The 26032-nt window shown below is 40.9% G+C and overlaps 1 protein-coding gene across 1 annotated transcript in view; it reads right to left on the bottom strand.

Moving 5' to 3' along the window:
- Positions 1–2311: 2311 nt before the first annotated feature.
- The window catches only part of LOC139469628 (lysosomal alpha-glucosidase-like), a 28301-nt gene continuing 4580 nt past the window's right edge, over positions 2312–26032 (bottom strand). The window contains exons 5-19 of the mRNA XM_071251852.1: positions 18917–19155; positions 18018–18146; positions 17314–17427; positions 16417–16530; positions 16116–16206; positions 15191–15308; positions 14407–14543; positions 12631–12782; positions 11537–11685; positions 10894–10978; positions 5664–5845; positions 4468–4556; positions 4232–4281; positions 3419–3568; positions 2312–2434 (exon numbers count right to left, since the gene is read on the bottom strand). Of these exons, the coding sequence (XP_071107953.1) occupies positions 2369–2434; positions 3419–3568; positions 4232–4281; positions 4468–4556; positions 5664–5845; positions 10894–10978; positions 11537–11685; positions 12631–12782; positions 14407–14543; positions 15191–15308; positions 16116–16206; positions 16417–16530; positions 17314–17427; positions 18018–18146; positions 18917–19155 (1865 nt within the window). The 3' untranslated portion in view covers positions 2312–2368. The remainder of the gene's footprint in view (positions 2435–3418; positions 3569–4231; positions 4282–4467; positions 4557–5663; positions 5846–10893; positions 10979–11536; positions 11686–12630; positions 12783–14406; positions 14544–15190; positions 15309–16115; positions 16207–16416; positions 16531–17313; positions 17428–18017; positions 18147–18916; positions 19156–26032) is intronic.

Genomic DNA, 26032 nt, shown 5'->3' on the forward strand with positions numbered 1-26032 from the left:
ACCAACATGGTTATCCTTTATAAACAGTGCTATACGGAAATTCGTAAGGAAGGGCGAATCCTAATATTAGATTCTATTCAAAACTTTACATTAAAAACTGGCAGATTTTCAATGAAATGAATTGTTTGATATAAAGTGCAAATAGATTTATTATATATACACATCTAGCTTGGCATGTTCAATTCATCTTTTACATCTAACCTTCATTGATTTATTTATTGTAATATGCCCTATGTGTAATGGAGCGGTATTAACATAAGCGCTTCGCTTGTTTACCAATCCATTTTCACACTTGTGTGAAAATAAATATGTTTAAACCACTTTAATAACTTTGTTACACCCGTCTCGAAGGCAACTGCAGCTCTTCGTGACCTTGATACACCCATCTCTAGGGCAACGACAGCTCTTTATCACCTTGTTACACCCATCTCCAGGGCAACTACAGCTCTTTATCACCTTGTTACACCGTTCTCTAGGGCAACCACAGCTCTTTATCACCTTGTTACACCCATCTCCAGGGCAACTACAGCTCTTTATCACCTTGTTACAATGTTTACTTTTCAATTGAGGATACCCCCGATAATGCATAAATAATCATAGTTAGCACGTCCGACATCATGTTTACACGGACAGCTATACAAAAATCATGCAGCTATTTCTCGGGAAAAGATTGTTCTTTGAAACGTATGTATGCTTAATTTTGTCTTCAGTCAAAATCTTTTGTAGTTTGGTTCCTACAAATGGATTTAAATAATATCATCAGATGAGAATTGTCTTCATCAGTATGAGTGAAGTAGAAAGGTTTTACGCCGCCTAATGTCCTATTCCTGCAATATCACGGCGAGGGACAAAGGAAATGGGTTTCACGCATTGTACCCATGTGGGGAATCGAACCCTGGTTTTCGACGTGACGCGTGACTACCCCATCGCCCACCCTCAATATGAACTACTTCATTAAGTGCGTTGTAATACATGATGCTGTGGCTATTAGATGTTAATTCCTCATTAATCAGGTGATTTCAAAGGTGATAATCACAATGCGTAGAATCCAGGTGACTGTCACACAAGCGCGGACCGAGCTGCATAGTTAGGGTGTATATTTCTTGGTTGTCTTTACTGGGATGGCTCGTTCGAGTGTCCGTTCATTAGGGTTACATCAAGGTTTTTCTCTTTGCGGGCACGGGTGGCCCAGTCGTCTAGGGCGCCGCGATTCGCTGTGCAGAGTTGCGTCCCTTGGGTACGCCAGAAACCTATGATTGTGGTTCGCTCCGATTATGTTTCTAGGTTTGTCAGTACCATACCCGTGCTCGTGGGTTTCACCGAAGTGGTGAACGTCTGAGACTTACATTGTACATCACTTCGTGCTTTCCTCCCATATAAAGCTGACACCCCGTGATATGACTGGAATACTGTAAAAAGCGGCGTTTAACCCAACTCACTCACCCTTTTCTCTTGGTCTTCAGCAACCCATGCTTGCCGTAAAAGGCGACTATGCTTGTCGTAAGAGGCGGCCAACGGGATCAGGTGGTTAAGCTTGCTGACTTGGTTGATGCATGTCATCGTATTCTAATTGCGTGGATCGATGCCCATGATGTCAATCACTGGGTTGTCTGGTCCAGACTCGACTATTTACAGACCGCCGTCATAAAGATGGTATATTACTGATAGCGGCGTTAAAAATAATAATAATGTGTTAACGGCATTACTATAGTTGAATAGTATGAGTGAGTGGGGTGGATTTAACGCCGCTTTGAACAGTATTCAAAATTCGAAGCTGCACTCACACAAAGTCAACGGTCAGTCAGTTTCCTGCAATATTTGCTACACTGGAGACACACAGCTCGTTACGTAGTGTCATACAGCCCTGTCAAGATCAGGATGGTCCGGGATATGATGCACATAATCTATTTGCGATAATACACGGAAATGTTCTTCGAAAGTGGGATTTTTCCCAAATGCCTGATCGTTAATCATGAATTAATTATTTATAAAAACATTTTCTTGTCCAAGCTCGATTATTTACAGGCCACTATCATTTAGCTGGAATGTTGCTGAGTGCGGCGTAAAACAAACAAACAAACAAATATATGCATTTACAAACCTACCAATCCTTCTTATGGAACCATAAAAAAACGATGCAAGCATTTCAAATATTTACACTGAACATTCGCACTGAACACGGACGGGAGAACATAGCGACTTGATAAATTAGTAAATTATAAATTTATTATCATTTATTATGAAAAGGATAAATTACGATATCTATGTACAAATGTCAATATTTTAATATGAGAAACTTGTTCTGCTGCAAACCGTGGGCAAATACAGCGAAGGGTGGTCGATGGCAGGGGAGGCCACTCTGAAAGGTTCATGCGTCCCAGCTCAGGTTGAAGACTTTGAGCAGGTTGACAACCAGGTCTGTCACCATCAACACCTACAGGGAACAAAATAAGATACTTCACAAAGGTGGGTATGGAAGCATATTATTGCCATAGTCTAAAAAAATAAATATAATCTACGTTGATAAAGATATCATCAACGTAGAAGATACTTAAATCTACGGAGGATGATACTTTCATCTATGTACATTGTAGATGATACCGCTCACATCTACGTGGAATATTCTTCCATCTGGGTATCAATATTTTCTCGAGTAATTGACACTAGTTCCGGGTCAGTAATACATGTATATAACCACTGACTTAATTAATAATGACCGATTTGTTTTACTCTCTACCATGTCTTTACTGAGGTATTATCTAAACATTGCATAAGGTAAATCTTCATTTCAATATCTTCATTTCGAAGTGACTGGAGAATGACACACGCCATACTCTTTTACAACAGTAATAAAGAGAAGAGAGCACAAAACGTTCTCCAAACTACAAAGAAATAAACAGCAAAAGGTCATTATTGAATTTTTTTGCGAAATTTTGGGGGAATCATTTTAACTATGGACCAAAATCAAACCAATACTCCTCATCATCCTATAAAGCACTGAAGGTACAATTCTGCAGTTTGTGTTTTTATTTTAGCGCTAATAGTTGACATGTTGAAAATAAACAATCAACAAGCTCCCAAACATTTACTTAAACTAACACTAACTAAGAAATGACCTTTATTAAAAATATAAAAGTTTGTATCCAACTAGGATCGCAACTCCACAAGACAACATCACTGTCTGAGTAGCGATATGTACGATTATAATATCAGATACGGGGATGAAAGTATCATCTACGTGGATGTAGCTATCATCTACGTAGATGAAAGTTTACCTACGTAGATGGTAATTTGTTTGAGACTGTGGCACTTATACGTTTCCATAGAAGGGCCTGGTCATTGTCCATGACATAGAACGTAACCTTGAAGCATGTACACGAATATTACATGTGGGACATTTATGTAGACAGGTACTCACCTTATTGTTTGTATTGTAGGAGAAGGGGACACTGATGCCGTTGACAGTGACGGTGGAGGGGTTGGTCTGCACGCCGAAGACGGTGACGTTGCTCATCATCATTGTCTCCTCCTTCAGACCGATGTACGGCAGCTCGGAGTACACGCGTCTCTGGAACACGAATAAGCAGGGCAAACAATGTCAGGCTTATGCTAAGCGCCCTATTTGTTTTTTGTTTGTTGTTTAACGCCGCACTCAGCAGTATTACAGCTATATGACAGCAGTCGGTACATAAATAAGTCCGGACCAGACAAACCAGTGATTGATATCATGAGCATCGATCCATGCAATTGGAATACGATGACATGCATCAACCAAGTCAGCAAGTCAGACCACCCGATCCCGTTAGACGCCTCTTACGACAAGCATAGTCGCCTTTTACGGAAAGCATGGGTTACTGAAGACCTATTCTACCCCGGATCTTCACGGGTCGCGCCCTATCTGTACAACTATACCATAAGCTTCAACGTACACTAACCATAGCTGTAAATCTAAATGTGCTTTTTGGAACTGCGTCATTGACAAGAGACTCAGTGTCCATAATGACGTTTTAGAAAAGTTATTTCATATCCCCTATCTCACGTGATGTGGTCACGTGGTCGAAGGCAAATCAGTGAAACGTTGTGCCCCTTTAATGACCCATGGTTGGGGCTCAGAATACAGCCCATATTCCCCTTTGGTTTGTCAGATGACTCGCCATGAAAAACTGAAAAAAAGGCTGACTTTAACCCCCTAAAACGCACTCACTCATTTAACCACTCACTCATAACTCACATTTGCTGCATAAAACCACAGCATATTGAACAGCATTCGCTCGTGGGCATCTGGAAAAAGCACAAGAATTCACAATATCACAATAATGGATGGATCCTTAAAGTCATTTCGGAAGAGGGGGACGTTAAATGTTGTAATTAACACCACCCTGGCGGAAGGTTTCACCGTTGTGCGTTCTATACGTCAAGCTCATGTTGGAACTAGTAGCAGTCACATCGTCTCGTGGTAGCACTGACCTAGAGTGTCTCCATCATCCCAGAACAGATCCCCCTCAGCACCCCCCGTGGCGTTCAGTGCCACCACCAGCCAAAACGGGTTGCGTCGACTGAAAACACATGAAAGACATTCAAAAGTAAAACCTGTTTAACAGTCGCTGCATCATGTAGGGATGCCAAGGAAGAACGGGTCGGAGATATGTACTGGGCATGTTTTGTTTGTTTGTTTGTTTAACGCCGCCCTCAGCAATATTCCAGATATATGACGTCGGTCTGTAAATAATCGAGTCTGGACTAGACAATCCAGGGATTGACATCATGAGCATCGATCCACGCTATTGGGATCGATGACATGCATCAACCAAGTCAGCGAGCCTGACAACCCGATCCCGTTAGTTGCCTCTTTCGACAAGCATAGTCGCCTTTTACGGCAAGCATGGGTTGCTGAAGACCTATTCTACCCCGGATCTCCACGGGCTGCTCGACATGTACCGGCCCCGGACCTTCATAACTACCCTTCGTGTCCAACATTAGTTGTTAGGTGAAGATTATTGCACTTATATAGAGCGTGCGTGCGTGTGTGTGTGGGCGATTTTATTGTGCTAGCCCACTGAGACATCATGCCTCAGTTGAACATACCCCACTCAGACACAGTACACTGACTCCGAGCCGACCTGTCCTTGTTTTAGCCCCTCAATGCCGAGCGCCAGACAGGGTAACAACAAGTACCATCTTTTAACGTCTTGTGGTATGATGCGGCCGGAGATCGAACCCCGGACCTTCCACTCTCCGGACGGATGCTCTACCACTGGACCACGGAGGCGGTTTCAACATTAGAACATAACGGAGTGCGGCCCCCTTCACATCGCATATATTATTACACGCCTCCTAACATAAGTACATGATCGATTACATTCTTGGTAAATACCATCGACAAATTGCATTCCGATGATGTGTTATCATGTCCCGATGATGTGTTATCGTGCCCCGATGGTGTGTTATCATGTCCCGGCGGTGTGTTATCATGCCCCGATAGTGTGTTATCGTGTCCCGATGGTGTGTTATCATGCCCCGATGGTGGAGACTATTTTCTCCAGACATGACTATTTACAGACAGTGGGGATACTGACTGCAGCGTAGTCACCCAGTACCATTCCCTGCAGGAAGGGTTCCATCACATCACTGTTGTGGCGAAAGTGACTGCAACGTTGCCTCACCTCTGTGTCGTCGTTGTCGCCGGTTGCTGGAGGGGAAGGATGTAGCCAGACCGCAGGAGGACGTTGATAACGTCAAGAGGGGCATCAATCTCGGTCTGTGTTCCTTGCACGGGGATTTGTCTGCCCGTATAGAAGTCGTACCAGGGTGTGTCAGGTAGGTAGGCTGTTACCGATGTCGCTCCCTACATAGCGTCAAGACAACAATCTGCTTAAATGGTTATGTATAGGGACATTCAATCTTTATATACACACATACTAGAAGGCCGATAGTATAGATTGCATCGATAGTGTTCAACATGTAATTTTCTACAATTCATTGCATGAAAAAAATGTGATGTCACACGCTCTAACACGTTGATATTTTCGGTTGGCATTAGTACAATAAAAATGCTCATACACTGGACATAGAACTAAACGATGGTACTCATCTTTTACTTCCTGCTTATTGCACAATTTACAAACTCTATGTTCTATTAATATTTGTGTGTGACTACCTTGTTAAATGTTAAGAAAAAGTATATTTTAAAGTTTTGGAAAAGAGGTTTCTAAAGATAAAATTGAGTCTTAAACATTAATTAATACACTCTTCAAAAAAAGAAACGCAATACGGATATTTTTGGCCAGAAAGGCAAAGTAAGCTGACCAAGAGGTGCAAAATGAAGAGGTTTAATGTGTTATAGTGTCAGTGACAAATTGTCCGGATCAAAATGATCCCAAGGACAGGCAAACCATTCGTTTGGAAACACGTACGATTCTGAAAAACGCACCCAGTGCATTAACAAAAGGACCATGGAGCTGCACGTACTGCACGTGCAGCAGCACTATGAACGGTATTAAAGTACAGGAGTTTTTATTGCCTGGCGTCTGCGTCAATCGAACAGTGACAGTTCAACAACATGCCTAGATTACCAGAAGTGCCAAGACACAACGTCATAGGCCGCTTGCAGGCAGGGGAATCCCGATAAGCTGTAGCAAGGGTTTTCAATGTAGCGCCCAGCACCATCACAAGGCTATGTGATTAGTTTCAACAGAATGGGTCAACACGTGATCGGCCAATGTCGGGACGACCAAGAGTAACCATCCCCGCCCAAGATGGCTACATCCGACTGCGCCACCTACGTGAAAGGACGACCACAACCACCTCAACCGCACCCCACCCACCCGGACTGCGCAGAATCTCCGACTAGACCATACGCAGCCGCTTAAGAGCAGCAGGTCTACGAGCAAGACTGTTCGACGCATCATATTGAGTCGACAACATCGTCAACAACGACTGCATTGGTGTCGTCAACACAGAGAGATGTCTCGTTCTGCGACCTCCGTCGAGGGGATGGACGAGCACGAGTCCACAGACGTCGGGGAGAACGTTACGCCGGAAACCTGGAAGTGGACAGGTTTTGTGACAACGCTCGACCGCATACAGCACGGATCACAAGTGCCTTTCTACACAACAACAACGTTGATGTTCTCCCTTGGCCCTCCAGATCCCCGGATTTGAACCCGATAGAGCACCTGTGGGATGATTTGGATAGACGGCTACGCCGACGTCATCCACAACCCCAGACCTTGCATCAGTTGGCTTTTGTGATGCAGGGCGAATGGGCTACCATTCCCCAGGATGTGATTCGCATACTCGTCTCTTCCCTGGACAGATGTCAGGCCGCTATCGATTCCAACGGGGCACATACGCGATATTGATGGTAGCTGACCTTCACCTTGGTCTTTTCCTATGTACCGATAACTGAGATTACAATCTTCAAGCGTTCTCTCCACAACATTTTGGCTCAATATCCTGTACGGTTCCTCGTATAAATGTATTTTCCTACCTCACAAAAATCAGGCTTTGCCTTTCTTTTTTTGAAGAGTATCTTCACATTGTGGTGATAATAATAGTGCCAAGTTCCATTTCTGTACATACACATCCTTTAGTCTTTAAATGACCATGTCAATAAACTGTTCAGGGTATGCCAAACAAGGCCAAAACCAAGGTCATAAATAAAAATTAACAGATGACACCCAATTTACATTATACAGTAACATCATTTCATAACATTATCTTGGATACCTACAAGAAGGCATGTGTAATAATTTTACCCAATACGTCATAACTTTAACCTATGCATACATAAATAATGGAAATCTACCACATTCACTATACACCACTGCATTTGGAGTATTAATCTTACTCCCAAAATTCTTTTATATGCATATGCCTGTACTCTTTCAATAAAGTCTCACTTCGTCATACCTTATATCTCAACCCCCATACAATAACATAGGATTATTTTTTGCATCAAAGATCTTAAAAAATACATCAAAGTTTACATCAACTATGCTTTTGAGATCTTTTAGAATGCCAAAGAAGATCTTCTTTGCCTTGATGGCAGCTTGTGTTGAATGGAAATTCCATGCCAGTTTGCTGGAGAAATAGACACCCAGATATTTGTATTTAGTAACAACATCTAAGACTTTACCTGTGTAAAACTGTTTTTCCCGTTTTGATAATGTACCCCCGTTTATGAAAACAATTACCTTAGTTTGTCCCATGTTTGCCATTAGATATGACTTTTCCCCAAAACTGTTTCAATACATTCATTTGATGTGGTAATGCAGTTAAGGTACTGGAAATCATTACGTCATCATCAGCAAATAGCAGTAAAAAGACTTGTACACTATCAGGATGTAATTGTATACCACCTTGGCATTTATCCTCCATTTCCTTGGCTAATTCATTGGTAAAGAAAGGAAAGAGAAAAGGGCTTAATGTGCATCCTTGTCTTACTCCAATATTGCTTTCAAATTTATTACTGAAATTACAGTTGCATCGTGCGAAAGCTTTTACATCTGCATAGATACATGACAATAATTTTGACTTTTTGACTGAGACCTCGATTCTTAAGTATAAATTACAATTTATCCCGCTTTACAGAGTGGAATGTCTCACTTAAGTCTACAAATAGTGTGTGCAATTTACCTCCTTTCTTTACTAGATATCGTTGTATTAACGAATGCAAATCGTAAATATTATCTGTAGTAGTGTAGCCTTCCCTGAGGCCGGCTTGGGATTCTGATAGTTTAGCATGAGAGTCAGCCCAAAACACAAGTCTTTTATGCGTAATATGCAAGAAATGTTTGCTAAAAATACTAAGTGTTGTGATGGTCAATAGTTATTTGTATCATTAACTCAACCTTGCTTATGAAGCAGGATAACTACACCGACTGACCATTTTTTAGGAAATGTCTACTTTTCAAAAATAGAATTAAACAATATTTCTGAACATGGAGCAACAATATCAGGTGAATGTTTAAAACATTCTGATATGACGTCATCAATTCCAGGTGACTTACTATTCTTTAAACCTACAATGCTTTCAATGACGTCTTCCCTTGAGATAGGAGTACCTGAAATATCTTCCAGAATACCATTCTGATTATACCGTGATTCATCAGCCGTTTAAATATCTTCGTCGTTGTTGTCGAATTCATGCAGTTCTTTGGAATGATCATACCATGGGTCTCTATCTATAGTGCTTCATATTGTTTTTCGTTTAAGTTGACCAAAAAGAGTTTGCATCAGTAAGAGAGCTTTCAAGTATATCATGTTGTCTGTTATTGTAATCTTGATTTTTTAATTCTACACATTCTATAATAGGTATTTTTATTTTTTGTAATTTTCTGAAGAATTTGGGTCTTGAAATTTCCGGAACATATTTAAACACCTAAATCTTTCTTTTTTGAGAAATTCAAACTCAGGACCAAACCACTTCTTATCTATAACAGCACCATTCATCCGTCTCTTTATATCCATACCAGTATTACATAATGCTTCAAGAAGACAGTCAATACTCTCATCAATATCAGTAGGCTCCATTGATTGTGTTAATAAGTTCTGTACATTTTCAGATAGTAGAGCCTCTTGAAATTGGTCCGTCCTATAATAATAATCCAACACTAATTTGTAAGATTTACTGCTAGATTTAATATGGACATTAAGTACTGAACAAAATTAACAGTAAACACTTACCAAAGTTATTAACAATCCCATCACAAGAAGTACGTGATGCATTAAAGTGATCCAAGATATAATTGTTGAGGTAATTCTCATAACCCTGGATATGTTCAACATAATCTGGTTATATATATAGATGTTTATGATGTAGGTGTTTCTATGAGAGAATACCTGTTCACCCTTTGTAAAGAATAGCAACAAAAAATGAAAATATGAAAATCGTTTTCCTTATCAAAAGCAGCAGATATGCAGAGTAAGCATTTAGGAGATATATTTCTGTGTTTTCTGTGTTGAGCTAGTTGATATGTAGACTTAACCGTGTTCAATGGAATTTTGAACCGAACGTTCATAAATCAGAATCGAATTTTCATATTCATGGTAGAATTATCTTTTACTCACTTACCCACAGTAAAACCCTGTCAAGTCTAAGTAATCTTATGGACTAGGGCCCCGTTCTATAAAGCTATTTTAGAGCTATGGTGACCAGTTAACTCCCATACTTTTACACTGGCTTACGATAGTCGTATCGCTAAGATCGCTTTGTTGAACGGTGCCTTATCGAGACTACCTTCATATATCACTACTCACTTGAACAACTCAAACGTCGAAATGTTTTGAAGAATTTTATTTTCGAGAAAATAGTGAAAGCAAATAATTTTTACCGGTCTTACAAATAACATTGTCCGTGTGACATGCTTGGTGTCCTAAAAAGGTAAAATCCGTGTCTAACATGGGAAAAACACTCACCCACCCCCACCCCAAAGTCTCTAGAATATTAAATATATAGTGGTGGAGGTTTCAATGCACTGTGGCTACACCGCCAACTTCAGTATCAGATGGAGTAGCATATACATTTTCCAGTTGTCATGTGCAGTGTACACACAGTTCGAAATGTGCCGCTGTTCACCCAGCAGTGAATGGGTACCCGGTACCCGGAGATGACAATGTGGTTGTTAAAAGTCAGCTTGGATTGTATACTCCCAAGGGAGCTGAGAATAATTGTTGACTGCACACTGATCCAGTGTAATAATAACGCTTTGAGCATGCCCCTGAGTGGTGTGGAAATATGCGCAAAATAAATGGATATCATCACTATCATCATCATCATCATCATCATCATCATCATCATCATCATCATCGTCGTCGTCGTCGTCGTCTCTATTATTATTATTATTATTATTATTATTATTATTGCGACTATAGATAGGAATGTACACGAACCTCCGAGAGAACTGGCAGCACCATGAGAGCCGGCCCCCACAGGAACTGGGTATCCACGGAATACGTCGCCCTGTCCCCTGGAAACCTGGGTCCAACACAAACACATACATGTGGCATAGCAGGAACAGGGTGTGGTTTCACGACTGAACTCTTGGTGACGTACAACATTACTCGTCAGTAATTGCTGCAGTGGCACTAACTGTACAAATGTAGTAATACTAGCTGGTTTTAATAACATTTCCTGTATCACTGCTGTAGCAATAGTAGCTGTATAAACGTTCGTTGTTGTAACGCTTACAGTAGTACTGTTGTAACTTGCAAGTTGCTGTAGTAACACTGACTAAGTAAGCCGTAATGTAGTAGAACTGTAGTGACTGAACTGCTGTAGTGAGACTCTTGAAGATCTTCAGCAACCCATGTTTGCCCTAAAAGGCGATTATGATTGTCGTAAGAGGCAACTAACGGGAGCAGGTGGTCAGGCTCGCTAACTTGGTTGATGTATGTCATCGACTAAGTGCGTTGATCAATGCTCATGATATCAATCACTGGATTGTCTGGTCCAAAATGATTATTTATATACCGCCTTCATATAGCTGGTATATTGTTGTATGCGGCGTTAAACAACAAACAAGCAAACACTTACTCAAAGAAGAGAGGCCTGACGACGGTCTGCCCCATGCCGCTGCTCTTGTGGAACAGGGTGTACAGATAGGGCAGGAGGGAGTACCGGGTGAGGAGCGCCTTCCGGGTGGACGAGGCAAGGGCGGGGCTGAACGCACCCGGGTCCTGGTCCTATACCGGGTAGGGATGGCAAGTATTAGTGTCAGTGGACAATGTTCTGCTCCAGGAATACATGGCGTTGTCCCGCTATCACATCAGCGTGTATCAGACAAGATTTCGCTTCCCGTGGTCACGGTGGTTTGGGAAGTTGTTGAAAGAAAACCAGATATCCCATATCCGAAAGTATCCATGAAAAAAAGGTATTTACCAATTCTAGAACAATAATCAGTGTAGTTCTTAGTACCCACCGAGTCCCAATTTCAATAAAATCAGATCTTAGTTTTCGCTACCGCTAAACAAAGATAGTAGGACATCCCATTACGGGTCATGTCAGAATGACCTTTCTTCCGACCAATCAGGGCGTTGCTTACCAGATCAGGAAAGTGATAGTCGGAATGTGTTTTCTAATCATGCAACTTCGAAGTGGTATTCCGAACGACAGGTACGGGCTTTAATAACTTACTCCATACAATCTCCGCCATCTATGTTAAAATGAACTGTTAATGACATATGATCATTTATGGAGTCGATATCCCTTCTCGCCGTTAGTTATTCTCTTGAAAACGTTTCGTTTTAAACTGTAAATTCTCATTTAACTTTTTCAGAATGATCCTTTGTTCAGTTTTCAAATTTTAATCGAGAATTTGTCAAAAATATTTCGAACTGTAGTCACCAGTTTGAAACTAGTGCCGTAAAGCGTGATTGGCTTATGTCGACTTATCAGTCCTTCCATTGGTCGGCAAAAGTTCGCGAAAGGTCGTTCTGGCATGACCCGTAATGAGATGTCCTCAGATCTAGGTTTAGGGGTGCCAAGAACTAAGATCTGATTTTAACCGCGTCACAGACATTGCCGTATCACATCCAAGAGAGAAAACTGTATCACAGACAAAAGGGGGACAACCGTGTCACTGTCAAGGGAGACACAGACAAGGGGAGTCTATTCGCAACAGCACGTACCATAGCCTTCTTGTTGTTGTGCACCCTGGAGAACGGGTAGAAAGCCCCGAGCTGGTACCAGCGCTGACACAGAGCTTCCGTAGTGTTGTCCATGAAACCACAGATGTCCGCGCCCACAAGGGGCACCCCGAACAGGGAGAAGCTGAGAATCTCTGTGTGGTTTGGGTACAACATGTGACAGGATATTTTTTAAATACCTCAATGTGAAAGACTTAGTTTGAGGTTGAGGAAAATTATATTTTCATTGCAGTGAACATAACACTTGATATTTCACTGCAGTGAACATTACACTTTGACGGAACTTTTGTGTACCAAGAGTTACCTCCCCTTATATTATCTCCCTTTAACGTAAGTGTCAAGCCCGTTCAAAAACTGTTCAGTTCCCTTTTACGTTAGTTCCACATGGACAAGGCAAAATAATGACAGATGATCATTTATGGAGTCAATATCCCTTCTCGCCGTTAGTTATTCTCTTGAAAACGTTTCGTTTTAAACTGTAAATTCTCATTTATCTTTTCGATCGTTTCGCAAAGCGTCCTTTTTTGTTACTTTGTCAGTGTGTATTCTTTCTCTTCCAACAGCACTCTCGTAGATTTCAAGAATTATTTTTTTTGAAGTTGATTTTGTATGAACTCATATCCTAATGTATGATACAGAATTGTATTGACCTAAAAAAATATTTCTTATTTTTTATATCTTTTTCATGATTTTGCGAACACGTAACTACTTTATAATTCGCAATTACAAGGGATGGTGATACTTCCCTGCGTGTTAGGTAGAGAGAATTTATCTGAGTGGGGTATAAAACAAGTGATTTCAAGTGATATATATATATATATCAAAGATCGAAGATAAAGAAGATATATTCACTTTAATATGCTCTATATATTACGAAAAGGGAGAGTATGAGGATCTGTGTGTTGTATATGTATATCATTGTATATATATCACATAGTGAGCAGGGAGAAGCTGAAGATCCCTGTGTGGTAAATGTACAACATGTAACAGAGGTTATGACATCACGAACGGGGAAAAGTTAAGGATCTCTGAGTGGTAAATGTACAACATGTAACAGAGGTTATGACATCACGAACGGGGAAAAGCTAAGGATCTCTGTGTGGTAAACGCACAACATGTAACAGAGGTTATGACATCACGAACGGGGAAAAGCTGACGATCCTTGTGTAGTAAATGTACAACATATAACAGAGGTTATGACATCACGAACGGGGAAAAGCTAAGGATCTCTGAGTGGTAAATGTACAACATGTAACAGAGGTTATGACATCACGAACGGGGAAAAGCTAAGGATCTCTGAGTGGTAAATGTACAACATGTAACAGAGGTTATGACATCACGAACGGGGAAAAGTTAAGGATCTCTGAGTGGTAAATGTACAACATGTAACAGAGGTTATGACATCACGAACGGGGAAAAGCTAAGGATCTCTGTGTGGTAAACGCACAACATGTAACAGAGGTTATGACATCACGAACGGGGAAAAGCTGACGATCCTTGTGTAGTAAATGTACAACATATAACAGAGGTTATGACATCACGAACGGGGAAAAGCTAAGGATCTCTGAGTGGTAAATGTACAACATGTAACAGAGGTTATGACATCACGAACGGGGAAAAGCTAAGGATCTCTGTGTGGTAAATGTACAACATGTAACAGAGGTTATTACATCACGAACGGGGAGAAGCTAAGGATCTCTGTGATAAATGTACAACATGTAACAGAGGTTTATATATCACGAACAGGGTGGGACTGACCTGAGATTGACCGATTCATGTCCCAATAGGTTGCTGCATTGTCACCGCTCCAGTGGCCTCCGTAATGACCTTGACCTGGGAAAGTTGACCTTGAAATGATGAAGGGTCTGTGACCTTTTCTGACTGCCTTCAAAGCCCTACAAATGACGAGAAAACACGTTACGGTGTGATTGCACAGTATAAGAATAACATTACGGCGAGGGAAAGCTCCTCGTCTTGCGGCTGTTGCTATCTTCATAACAACTGGGAAATATCAGGGAAGCAGTAGGACATAGAAATGTTATAACAATCATATTTTACCGCGTGAAGATCTGTCAAACCCTCCACATGAGAACTTTCTAATGGACCAATCAGCGTCGAGGTTTCTAAATTCTAAATTAGTGAGCGAAGCATTAAGATCAGAAAAACTAATCGAAAAAGAATATGAAGGGGTAGTTCCAAATGGAACTAATAAAGACGGAACTGACACATTTGTGTCGTTATTTTACATACCATGCATGTCGCCAGGGCATCTACTTGCAAGAAATGTAGCCGAATCACTTTAGAAACATGCAAACTCAAAACCCCACGCGTCCTTCTTGTAAGCTGAGCGGTCGTAGTTTGCTCAGTGTAAACCTCACGAGATCTCCCATTGGGGCATTTGTCAGATCACCACAGTGAGAGATATAAAACATGTTATTTGAATAAGACTAGCGTTGGAGAATCTTAAGATATGGTGGAGTTTCTGCTCCCAGTTTTACCGTTACCAATGTTACGTTATATTTCTTGAGTCTCTGCCGCTTACTGGTAGGTGGCGTTAGTCTCCGTCAAGCCGTACATGTTGTGGATGTTGTAGTTGCGGGAGCAGTGATGTCGCGACGACGTGCAGATGGTGCGGGTGTAGAGGCGGTCGCCGTACACAGCTGACAGAAATGAGAGGTAAGGGATCAAGTCATCTAGTTTTCATTTCACAACGTAATTATGCTGAGAATTTCAGAAATTGTACTCAAGTGTGAAATCTTATGAAGGTTCTGTAATGAAAGAAACCGTCTACACACTCTCCTTGAGACAGTGTCCTCAATTAGTGACTTCCATATCAATAACTGGCTTTTCATATAACTATAGTCTGTGGATTTATTCGGGCGCTATAGTCCCATCTTCCCGAGGCAAGGGAGTTAACTGACTATAAAAGTCCAGTTTCCATCCTTGCCGAACAAGGCTGGTATTATGGAGTTACATTTTGGCTGGACTAACGAGTCATAGTCCAATGAAAATCGCGTAACAAAATCGAAATCCGGTTCGTAAACTGTCATGCAGATTTCGGTCGATTGGAGGATTTGCAAAACATGTGCACCGCCAACTCGTTGTCAACGGATATTTTTCAAATCTTTTCATGTTATTAATCAAGGTGCTCACGTGATTTATTGCGCTTCGCGGTGTAAGACTCGTTTTATCACAATATATAGATCTTGATTATCGATCAGATCGTCTTAACTGGGCGCCGCCGCTTTGTTTGAGGCAAATGCAAGTGATACTAGAGGTGGAATCTGATTGGTCCACTGGAGAGGCATAGAAGGGACATAACTCGTAATAGCCACTGGTGGCGCTACGATCGAGCCCAGGAATTCCAGCCTAGTTCGGCAAGGGTGGAAACTGGACTTTTAAAGTCAGTTAACTCTCTTGCCTCGGGAAGATGCTATAGTTCCTGCTCTCAGCGTCAGTTCGTGTACCTGGCAGATACGGCGGGTCGTCGTACGTGGTGTTGGACTCCGTGCAGCCCGTCACAGAACCGTCCACGAAGCTGGAGATGTCGTTCATGTCCTACAAGTAGTAAAAAGACAACTCACTGGTTTCATTTCTTCACATAGCTTGTGCCTTACTTTGTCATCAACTGTGTGACAGCAAACCCATCACACATGCCCGTGTCTACTTGACTACCAACATACATCACATTCGGAATCGTGTCTACTGACATCACACATATATGTTTTGACATATCGTCAGGTCCACTCGTGTCCATCCAATACCTACCAGCCAAATGCCATCAAACTGGACCTTGTCGTGGAAGTTCTTGACCATCAGTGTCCAGTAGAGCTGCGAGTCGGGGTGGGTGAAGTCGGGGAACACGGTGTCGCCGGGCCACACCTGCAGGAGAAGGGGAAGGGGAGACAATGAGTGAGTGAGTGAGTGAGTGAGTATGGTTTTACGCCGCTTTTAGCAATATTCCAGCAATATCACGGCCGGGGACACCAGAAATGGGCTTCACACATTGTACCCATGTCGGGAATCGAACCCGGGTCTTCGGCGTGACGAGCGAACGCTTTAACCACTGGGCTACCCGACCGCCCCAGGGGAGACAATGTCGTCATGAAGTTGATGTTACTTGTATCTCATAAGCAACAACTATTTCAAACTGCATCACGTTTTCATAAAAAAAACACATTACCAGTCATTAACATATTCGAGAAAAGCCCCAAACCGCAGAGGTCTACGAGCAATGTATGGACATTGATATGCCTAATGTCCTCGATAAATTGCTTCCTTTATATTTCCGATGTTGCTCATCTACGCCTCAGCTAGACGTTGGGTTTTGGTATTTAGACTATTAATCAGGTGATGATAACAATTGTCCCAGTAATTTGTCCAGATCCCCGATCAATTTTGAATCAATAGCCGATAAAGGGCGACGCCATCTTTGTAAACACTGAAAGTAGTATCTACCTGACGTTTTGCATATGACTTAACCTATAGCGTGTTCATTCGTTGCCTTTATCCTGTGGAGACACCTACCGAGTACATGATAGGTTACGTTGTCTATATTTGAGTTTACAGTCGATAGGAATGGTTGGCATTCGAAAAACCCAATAAAACTATCCCTTGGGACTTCGCTTGCCCTTGCAAGATGTAGACAGTGTACAGTGTTTGTACCTTTGACACCAAGGGGTCATCGTTGTCTGACTTCCGAATAAAGATGCCCATCTTCATCCCAAGGTCATACGGTGCATAGGAACCCGCAGGTTGGCTGTTGCTTATCCCGGGGTCCTGCCACAGCAATGTCAAGGTCATATGTTATCATCACACGTGGATCTGGGTTTATTCTTGGGCGGGCGGGTAGCCTAGTGGTTAAAGTGTTCGCTCGACACGCCGAAGACCCGGGTTCGATTCCCGACATGGGTACAAAGTGTGAAGCCCATTTCTGGTGTCCCCCGCCGTGATATTGCTGGAATATTGCTAAAAGCGGCGTAAAACCGTATTCACTCACTCACTCACTCACTGGGTTTGTTCTACGGCATGGTAATACGTATGACAGACTGACACACGAAAGCTAGACACTCAAAAGTTCAGTAAGAGGATTGTTTTAATGGTCACCACAAGTAGGGAGTGGTTACGGCGTCGTTGTAATTGGTTGTAAGCGCTCCAGATTACCGTACAAACCTTTCGTGAGTGAGTGAGTATGGTTTTACGCCGATGTTAGCAATATTCCAGCAATATCACGGCGGAGAACACGTGAAATGGGCTTCACACATTGTACCAGTGAGCGGAATCGAACCCGGATCTTCAGTGTGACCAGTGAACGCTTTAACCACTAGGCTACCTCACGGCCCCTGCAAATGTTCATAGGGCTGTCTTACCGTGATGATGACGTAGTGCATGCCGAGGGAGTGGACGTAATCCACTAGTCCCGCCTGGTCGCCGAATGTCGGCGAGGTCGTGAAGTCCTTCAGACCGTCCATGTAGTCGATGTCGTTCCACTGGACGTCCTACAGTAATGTAATGAAAGCTGGTTATGGAACGTTTAATCCAGACTCATCATTAAAAAAACCACACACAACCTTACTTGGAAATGAAGTGAATGATGTGTATGTAACACCGCACTCAGCAATATTTAAGCTGTAAGTAGTCGTGTCTCGACCAGGCAATCCAGTGAATGATATAATGAGCAACACTCCACGCCGTCAAGGGTACGATGACACAGCAACCAAGTAACCAAGCCTGACCATTCGATCCTATGTATTAGCTTTATGCGACAAGTACTTGAGAGCATGGGGAACTGTTGTAACTTGGGAACACACGGGATGTCTTTGGGATTAGGTTAGGCTACTTTTTTTTCAAAACAGACTATTTGAGGAGGGAGATTTTATCAGAAAGTCTCAAATCATCAAAATACAACTTGAGTTTAATGTACCACGGGGTCCCCTTTAGGCACGCTCCCTGAGCCTCGAAATAAGAACAGACGCGTTGTCCTGGTGACAATAGCAATGTTTTCCGGCGACTCTCACACACTATCAATGGTGTATGCAAACGTTTCGTCAAAACGTTCAAATAAGAAAATTTTAGTAAAAAGGTCTTTTCAAACATTTAGAAAATATGACACGGGGGCACTTTTATTTGGCGGACGGGTTATGAGTAACAAAATATTAATAATTAATGAATCTATACAGTACATATTTGAAACAATAAATCGCTTTGAAATGGTCCTACTTTCTCGTAAAGAAACAGATCCAGTATTTCGCCTGACAGATGGACCTACCACAGGAACCCCGGCATCTCGGATCCTCTCAAGCACCTGGCGGGTCCTGTTGGCAGTGTTGTAACCATAGCGACACACGTGGAAACCAAGACCCCAATATGGCGGCATGAAGCTGCGTCCAATCAGCTGTGTGTATTGCTGGATGACTTCATCAGGACCCGGTCCAAGGAACACGTAAAAGTCGAGTATCCCCCCGATGGCCCGCCAAGTGACGGCTGGGGCTGGCTGAAGCATGACCTCTACGGGAAAGGCAGAAATCAGGAGGCATTAAAACATGGTTCCCAAAAAGTGAATGGGCTTTAACGTCGCGTTCAAGATTATTGCACTAATCTAGTGACGTGCATGCACGTGTACACTACTGCCTAAAAGTTCATTCCCCTAACACGCGTTGAGAACTCGTGTAACACGCATGTGACACGGGTGCTCAACGGGTTGCACACGGGGTGAGCACCCGTTGGACACGGGTGTGCAACGGGTGCACGGGTGTGCAACGGGTGTGCGTCCCGTGTAACACGGGACCGGGTTCCAGTTGAAGTTGACAAATTTATCAAATGAATAGTGAGATGAAACAAAACAGTGAGATGTGAAATTTGAGTTAATGAGCGGCCATTGAGCTGTGCTCACCAGACCGTAAATACAAGGTCGGCCCATCTTAATTAGTGTTCGGTTGACTTTTATGGCATGAACCATTCCACTAGGGTCCAGTCTAGCCATTGTGGCTAGCCGACAGTAGAACAGTAGTGAATTTAGATGCGAGTTTATTGCTAGGGGAACCCCGTGTTGACACGATTGTCGCGGGTTGGTAAATGTTCGCCATTAATAAAATGATTGTTTGTGGATTGCGAACATATTCATTTGCCCACACGAGTCATTCCATTTGATTGCAAATATAACGTTTTTCGTTCGCCAAATTTATGCTTTAGACAGTACAATTATGATATAGCCGTCACCACTACTAATGTCTCATTATTTCACGTAGGAATATGTCCCATTTCCCCACATCCCACTTTCTGTGTTGTATTGAAAGAATAAATAAAAGAAGGTTTTGTGTGGGACACTTTTATACTAATTATAAGAGGATGTTGTAAATGAATATGAACAGCCATGCTGTCTGACAGTTGATAGAATTTGAGATCTTCACAATCACCGGGTGTGACCATGTTGACAGAATCTCGTTAGGGTTTGTGATTTTTACATTTGCCCAATGACCATGGTGAGTATTGCTGGGGATACCAAACGTAACAGTTTATTATTAGAGGTTGTGAGTACCTATACCACGTAGATAGGATATCTTTAGGATTTTAATCCTTCTTTGAGAGGCATTTAGAAGTTGGAGTACTACGTTAGGAGAAGATTTATGGGTGACTTTAATCCTTTCTTTCTCTGTGGGTAATCCTTTCATGTTGATTGGAGGAAGTCACTCAACCAGGTCATGACAGGTCGTGAGTTTACTCACTAACTACTGTGAGCGTTTTTGGCATGACATCTTTTCTTGTATAAACATAGAAACGATGCTCACTCACTCACTGTTAATCTTCTGCAGTTTGCTGGCAAAGTGGGGATAAACCTCAGTGTCAAAGACGATCAAATTTAGTTCGAATCCTTGTTTATATGTGACATCTCCCAAATGGGGACATTTTCATAAACTTGGCAAGTGATGATGAATTTTAATATTAATATTATTATAGTTTATGAAATTGTTAATAAAACTTTAATAAAATTGTGCTTCACTCTCACGAAAAATATATTGTCTGTGAGTAAATTTATATGTCACGTTACATCGGCATTTTTCAGTGATATTGGGACTACATGAAACATGGCTGGTTTTACATTTCTGATACAGGTGCTTGACTGACTGAGTAGTTCATGATCAATAAGATATGTTTAAATCAGTCAAGTTTGCAACAATAGATGAATAAGTTGATACATTTGGACCGCAGTTACCGATTACCAACTTAAGACATAGAGACGGGGAGGAGATATATAACCAAACCTATGATCCTGTAGACACAGTTGACAGTTAGAACGTTGGATTAAATGACAGTAACTAATTTGAACATTCCCCAGTTATATCATAAAATACATCATAACTCATAACAGTCCGAGAGACAGCTTCCAGACTTATACTAGTATTGAAGGGACAATAGCTTTTGACAGTTTAAAAGTAAACTCACCTTAAGGTGCCTGGCAAGTCAAAACTTACCTCCCTGTATATGTTTTTTAGGTTTGACAGCAACTATGCTTGTAGATTTCATAGATAGACATGATTGGTTAGCTAGATGTTATTACAATAAGCGAAAATGTCTTAAAAGTCCACAGTTTGTTTAAAAGTACAAAAAGTGTGTTATAGATCTATCAACGTTTTCTTTTATTGAACATAATATTTGCACTATATTGCTGTAAGCTGTAAATAATCTAGCCTCCCCATGTACGTAACTTACATATATTTATGTATGACCAGAACAGCAAATAAAGTTCTGGTAGATAGGTACCTCGGAGATTTAACGTGCGCTTTCCGACTTTAGCCTATCTCGCACACGGGGAAGCACTTATACTATTAGGGTAAAAAAGCGTAATGATTAAATAAAGAAGTGCAAACACACCCCCCCCCCCCCCCCACCCCCCCAACCCCCAAAAAAATTATATAAAAAAAAATTAAGTTTAGTCCTTGTAGTAGTCTCTTGGTCAGCTTCTCATCCCGGGGGTCGGGATTCTGGTAGAGACTCTTGGCAAGGAGGGCGGCGGTATTGGCGACGAAGTGGTTTGAGGTCGGTACGCCACTACTCTGGAAGAAGTGGTACAAGTCTGTGTAGTTTGTGATGTCTTACTCGATGTCCTGTCCCCCACTTCTTGTGCACCATGACGAAAGGGACTCCTTGTTTGGCGTAGAGATATTCCTTTGGGGTGTTGATCTGGTCAACCTTGAGATCCGACCGGGGCTTGTAGTGGTTGATCGGAATGTCTGATTTTTCCACTAGTAAATAAAGTTCTTTGGTATGACCTCTTTTATCCCTGCTGACGTTATCCTAATGTTCAATTTCAGTCTGCCTCACCAAGCGTAAGAAAGCATTGTACATGATAAACCACACTGATGCAATTTTCTATATATATATTTGTAGATATGAAGCATTCTAGTTAATTGTGGATACACTGGGCAGACAGAATTGTGTTTATTTCCAGGCCATCCTGATAGTCGTTTACTACTATAAGGTGTATGGTTGGAGGCAAGATCAAAGGCGCCGCACAGCATTTATTAGATAACAGACGGGGTCGTCCGTTTCGCTTTGAACAACCACCCCACCTGTCTGTAGGAGTTATATAATCAGTGCGCAAATAACTGTGTCAAGTCCACTGCCGGGCTGATGCGGTGTCAGTGTCAGCGATGAACATGAATGCCCAAATCATAGACCTGTAGCACTCACAAGTTGCTTAGCCAAAATATTTGAAAAGTGTATATTCAATTCTCTGATAACAGCAAATATAACCTTAGAAAAAGATTCAACATACAAACAATCAAATGTAGAACACAGACCTATGCTTATTATCATTTCTTCTGGATATGATCAACCTGCGGAACCCTCTATCCGATGAAGTAACTAATGCTCGCTCATTAAAAGAAATCAAATCCTTAATTAATCGTTCTGATGCAATTATTAATAATTTTGACTTCAAATATTTTCATAGATCATGCCAAATTGTCCACTGTCGCCTTAGGCTCGGCTGCAGTGACTTAAACGCTGATAAGTTTAGACGACATGTATCAGACATACCAGACTGCACTTGTGGATATCACCTTGAAGATGCAATTCACTTTTTCTATAACTGTTAAAAAATACGATAATATCAGAAATACTGTGTATTTCTACACACATGGGTATGGTCTAAACATGATATTACATGGCAGTAGTTAAGCAGTTCTACAAACATGACTCTTCTTAAATCAGTTCATGACATCATTGTCAAAAGCAAAAGGTTTGAGTAGCTTAATTTTATGCATGTAGTAAAGGAAAACTGCATTACCTTATTTCACAGACACCACTTGCTTCAGTGTACTGGCTTCGTGTATTTCATTTGTGCATTTTGTATGTTTATGTTCATCACTCTGTTATATATATATATCCAGCTGTTGTTAAGTTGTTACCTGGAGAGCTATTACATAAGCAAGTTTTGCTTGTTTACCGATCCAGATTTCTTTTGAAATAAAAATACGTTTAAGCCAACACAGCTAACCCTAAAACACATGATTGTAAACTATTCAAAAAGGAGCACTAATCTCTGGCTTCTTCTCGGGTGTCGAACTCAAACTCAAACTCATTTATTCTTAGAATAACATGACATACAATTATCTACAATTTTTATTATGTACAATTTAACAAAAATAATAAAAATAGGATACGTGGATACTAATACAATTTACCAATTGTATTGTACACATTGTTAAGGAATTTAGATAGGCCTTTTAGATTTCTTACACTGTTAGTGGTCATAATTTTCTTAAATGTTTGGAAACTTAAGATATTGCTTATTTAAGAGTTCATATCGCCGTTGGTGTAAAGCTTCACATCGGAATGAATAATGCAATTCATCTCCCACAGCGATAGAATCACAGAGTGGACACTGGCTGTCTTCCCTGGGAATGTTCAGCCATCGACCAGTTTCAACTGGTAATCCTTGGTCAGAAAGTTCTGAATTTTAGTATTGGGAGAAATATTGATTTTAAAAGCAGTAGATATTTCGCAAATGAAGGTTGATTCTTCAGGTAATACGACCTTTGGATTTCCGCTTGGGCTTACTAGCTGCCGTGAGTCAATTTGCTCGTTAACGCAACCGAGCGTGACAAGAGACTGGGCTACCAGTCTGCAAGGACAGCTAAATAAACTTACGCATTTTTGAAAACTGATTGGTTACCCGTGATCTATGAAGATTTCAACAAAGGGCGCATGGTAATTAATTTCTTCAGCCTAAACAAACAGACAAATAACGGCGAAAGCTCATCGGATGTCGTTATTTGGAAATACCCCTGATTGTTACAGTTTGATAATAAAAAAAGTATCCCTGAGTGAAAGCATTTGCAGATTTCGGATTGCGTGGATGATACAATTACTACTCCCTTGTTGTCATCCACATTTTCTGGTATAACCCTACACTTCTGTATTTGTCGTAATTCACATGCTGCTCAGTTAATGAATTTATATTATGTATACTCAGTTGTAGCACCACTCAGATTACCGGATAAAGGTTCAAATTTGGTCTTTCTTGTACCTGGGGTAATTATTTAATCTAAATCCAGGTTTGAAGTGAGGTGGAATGTGAATTATGCACGTGGCAGCCCAGCAAGATATGTATGATCAGTTGATTTACTTTTTTTGTAAATCAACTGATCATTCCCAGACATCAAAGGATCAACAGGAAATACGTTGATTGATTAATTACTGTTATCTTGCACAGTGGATATGTCAAAAGTAAGTGTTTACATGTGAAGGTAGGGTTACTAAACCTAGGGAATACACTCATATCATGGCGTGAAGTACAGATGTAAAAACAACATACTTTGTTCAAAGGGTAACCGATAATACACTGACTGGTTGTTCATTGTTATCTAACTCAATGTATGTTTTTAAGAACCGTGGACATTATAAAAATAGTTGTCACGTGGGCTTTCTCAGCTAACTTGGCACCTATGTGAAACAATTGAAACAAACTAAGTGATCAGTTAAGAAACAGACACGGGTTATAATATTCGATACATTTAAATAACGTTTAAAAACGATATATTTAAATATTTTAATATATTTCATATATATTCCAAATATTGTTTCCAAATAATTCTTATTAAAGTATTTGATTCTCACATAGACATTTGACATCGAATAAGTATTTTTGTACAGCTGCAGACGCAATAGATATTGTTCCTTTATGTTGATATTCCCGGATACATTATAACTTTTGTAGGTTGTAATAATGATATTTGCATTTTGTTTTCATTCATTCGCTGCAGCTTTGAACAGAATCATTCTTGTTCCTTTCCGTTTGGTTGGGAAGTTTTTCGATGCGCGATAGACGTTGTTTTCACAAGTATTTTCTTTTGTAAGCGTGTTTATGTTACAGTCAATGTGTAAAATATGATTCACTCAGGCAATTTATTAAATATCTAAATATTTCAGTCATTTTACAAATTGACTGAATAATCCATTCATTTATTTAACCGACTGACTAAAAATGATAAAGACGACCAAAAGAGCTTAAACACATCACAATATATTAATTATGCTAAGAAAAGAAGCCAAACAATACAGAACTGTACTTGGTGATGATATTAAACATAAACAAATATTTGGAATTCGTTATCATATTAATAAAGATGGACATATTTTTCAGTTAATTTGTAAAATAAACTGAATATTTAGGCGTTTAATACATTTCCTTAGTGAAATCTGTTTACATTTTGAATGTAAACATATACACACGGTAAAATAAGCAATGTGCAGATGAAATATATACTTTGTGTTGCAAGTCAAAATAGTGTACACGAAGATCGCACAATTCCCAAGCAAGTGACTTATCAAAACTGCATCACCATTACCGATGCTCCCCACAAATATACCTACATTTCAAAAACTGTATTTCATTTTTGTTGATCAGTGTGACCATATGTCCTTCTACTTTCAATAAAAATGCGCTTACGAATGGCGAGCACAGGTCGCGAACAAGTCTAGATTTCTGCTATATCATCCGGGTACTCACTGAGAAAATACAGTAATGCACAGGTAACAACTACTCCCGCGGAATTGCTTTAGATCAGTGCTCTTTTGTACGTTGAAATACTATATATTGTGAATGCCCAAATGATGTATCAAGGATCAAGTAGAAGATACATTGACCGTTGCATTGGGAGTTTATTCAACAGACCGTGAAAATAACACTGCTGTATCTTATTATTTATTTTAGATGACGCAGTCAAAGCTCACTTCTCCTGGCGGCCATTATCGAACGGCCAGCTAAAACACAACCCCGCGCTTACGTCTACAGGTCTCTTCCTGTAGTACGGTAATTAGTATTCTCTCCTTCAAGTGTATCCTCAATGATATAACCCACCCTCATTAATTACATGCTGCT

Source organism: Haliotis cracherodii, unplaced genomic scaffold (genome assembly GCF_022045235.1).
Source record: "Haliotis cracherodii isolate W230 unplaced genomic scaffold, xgHalCrac1.p SCAF_2, whole genome shotgun sequence".
Classification (NCBI taxonomy): Eukaryota; Metazoa; Mollusca; class Gastropoda; order Lepetellida; family Haliotidae; genus Haliotis; species Haliotis cracherodii.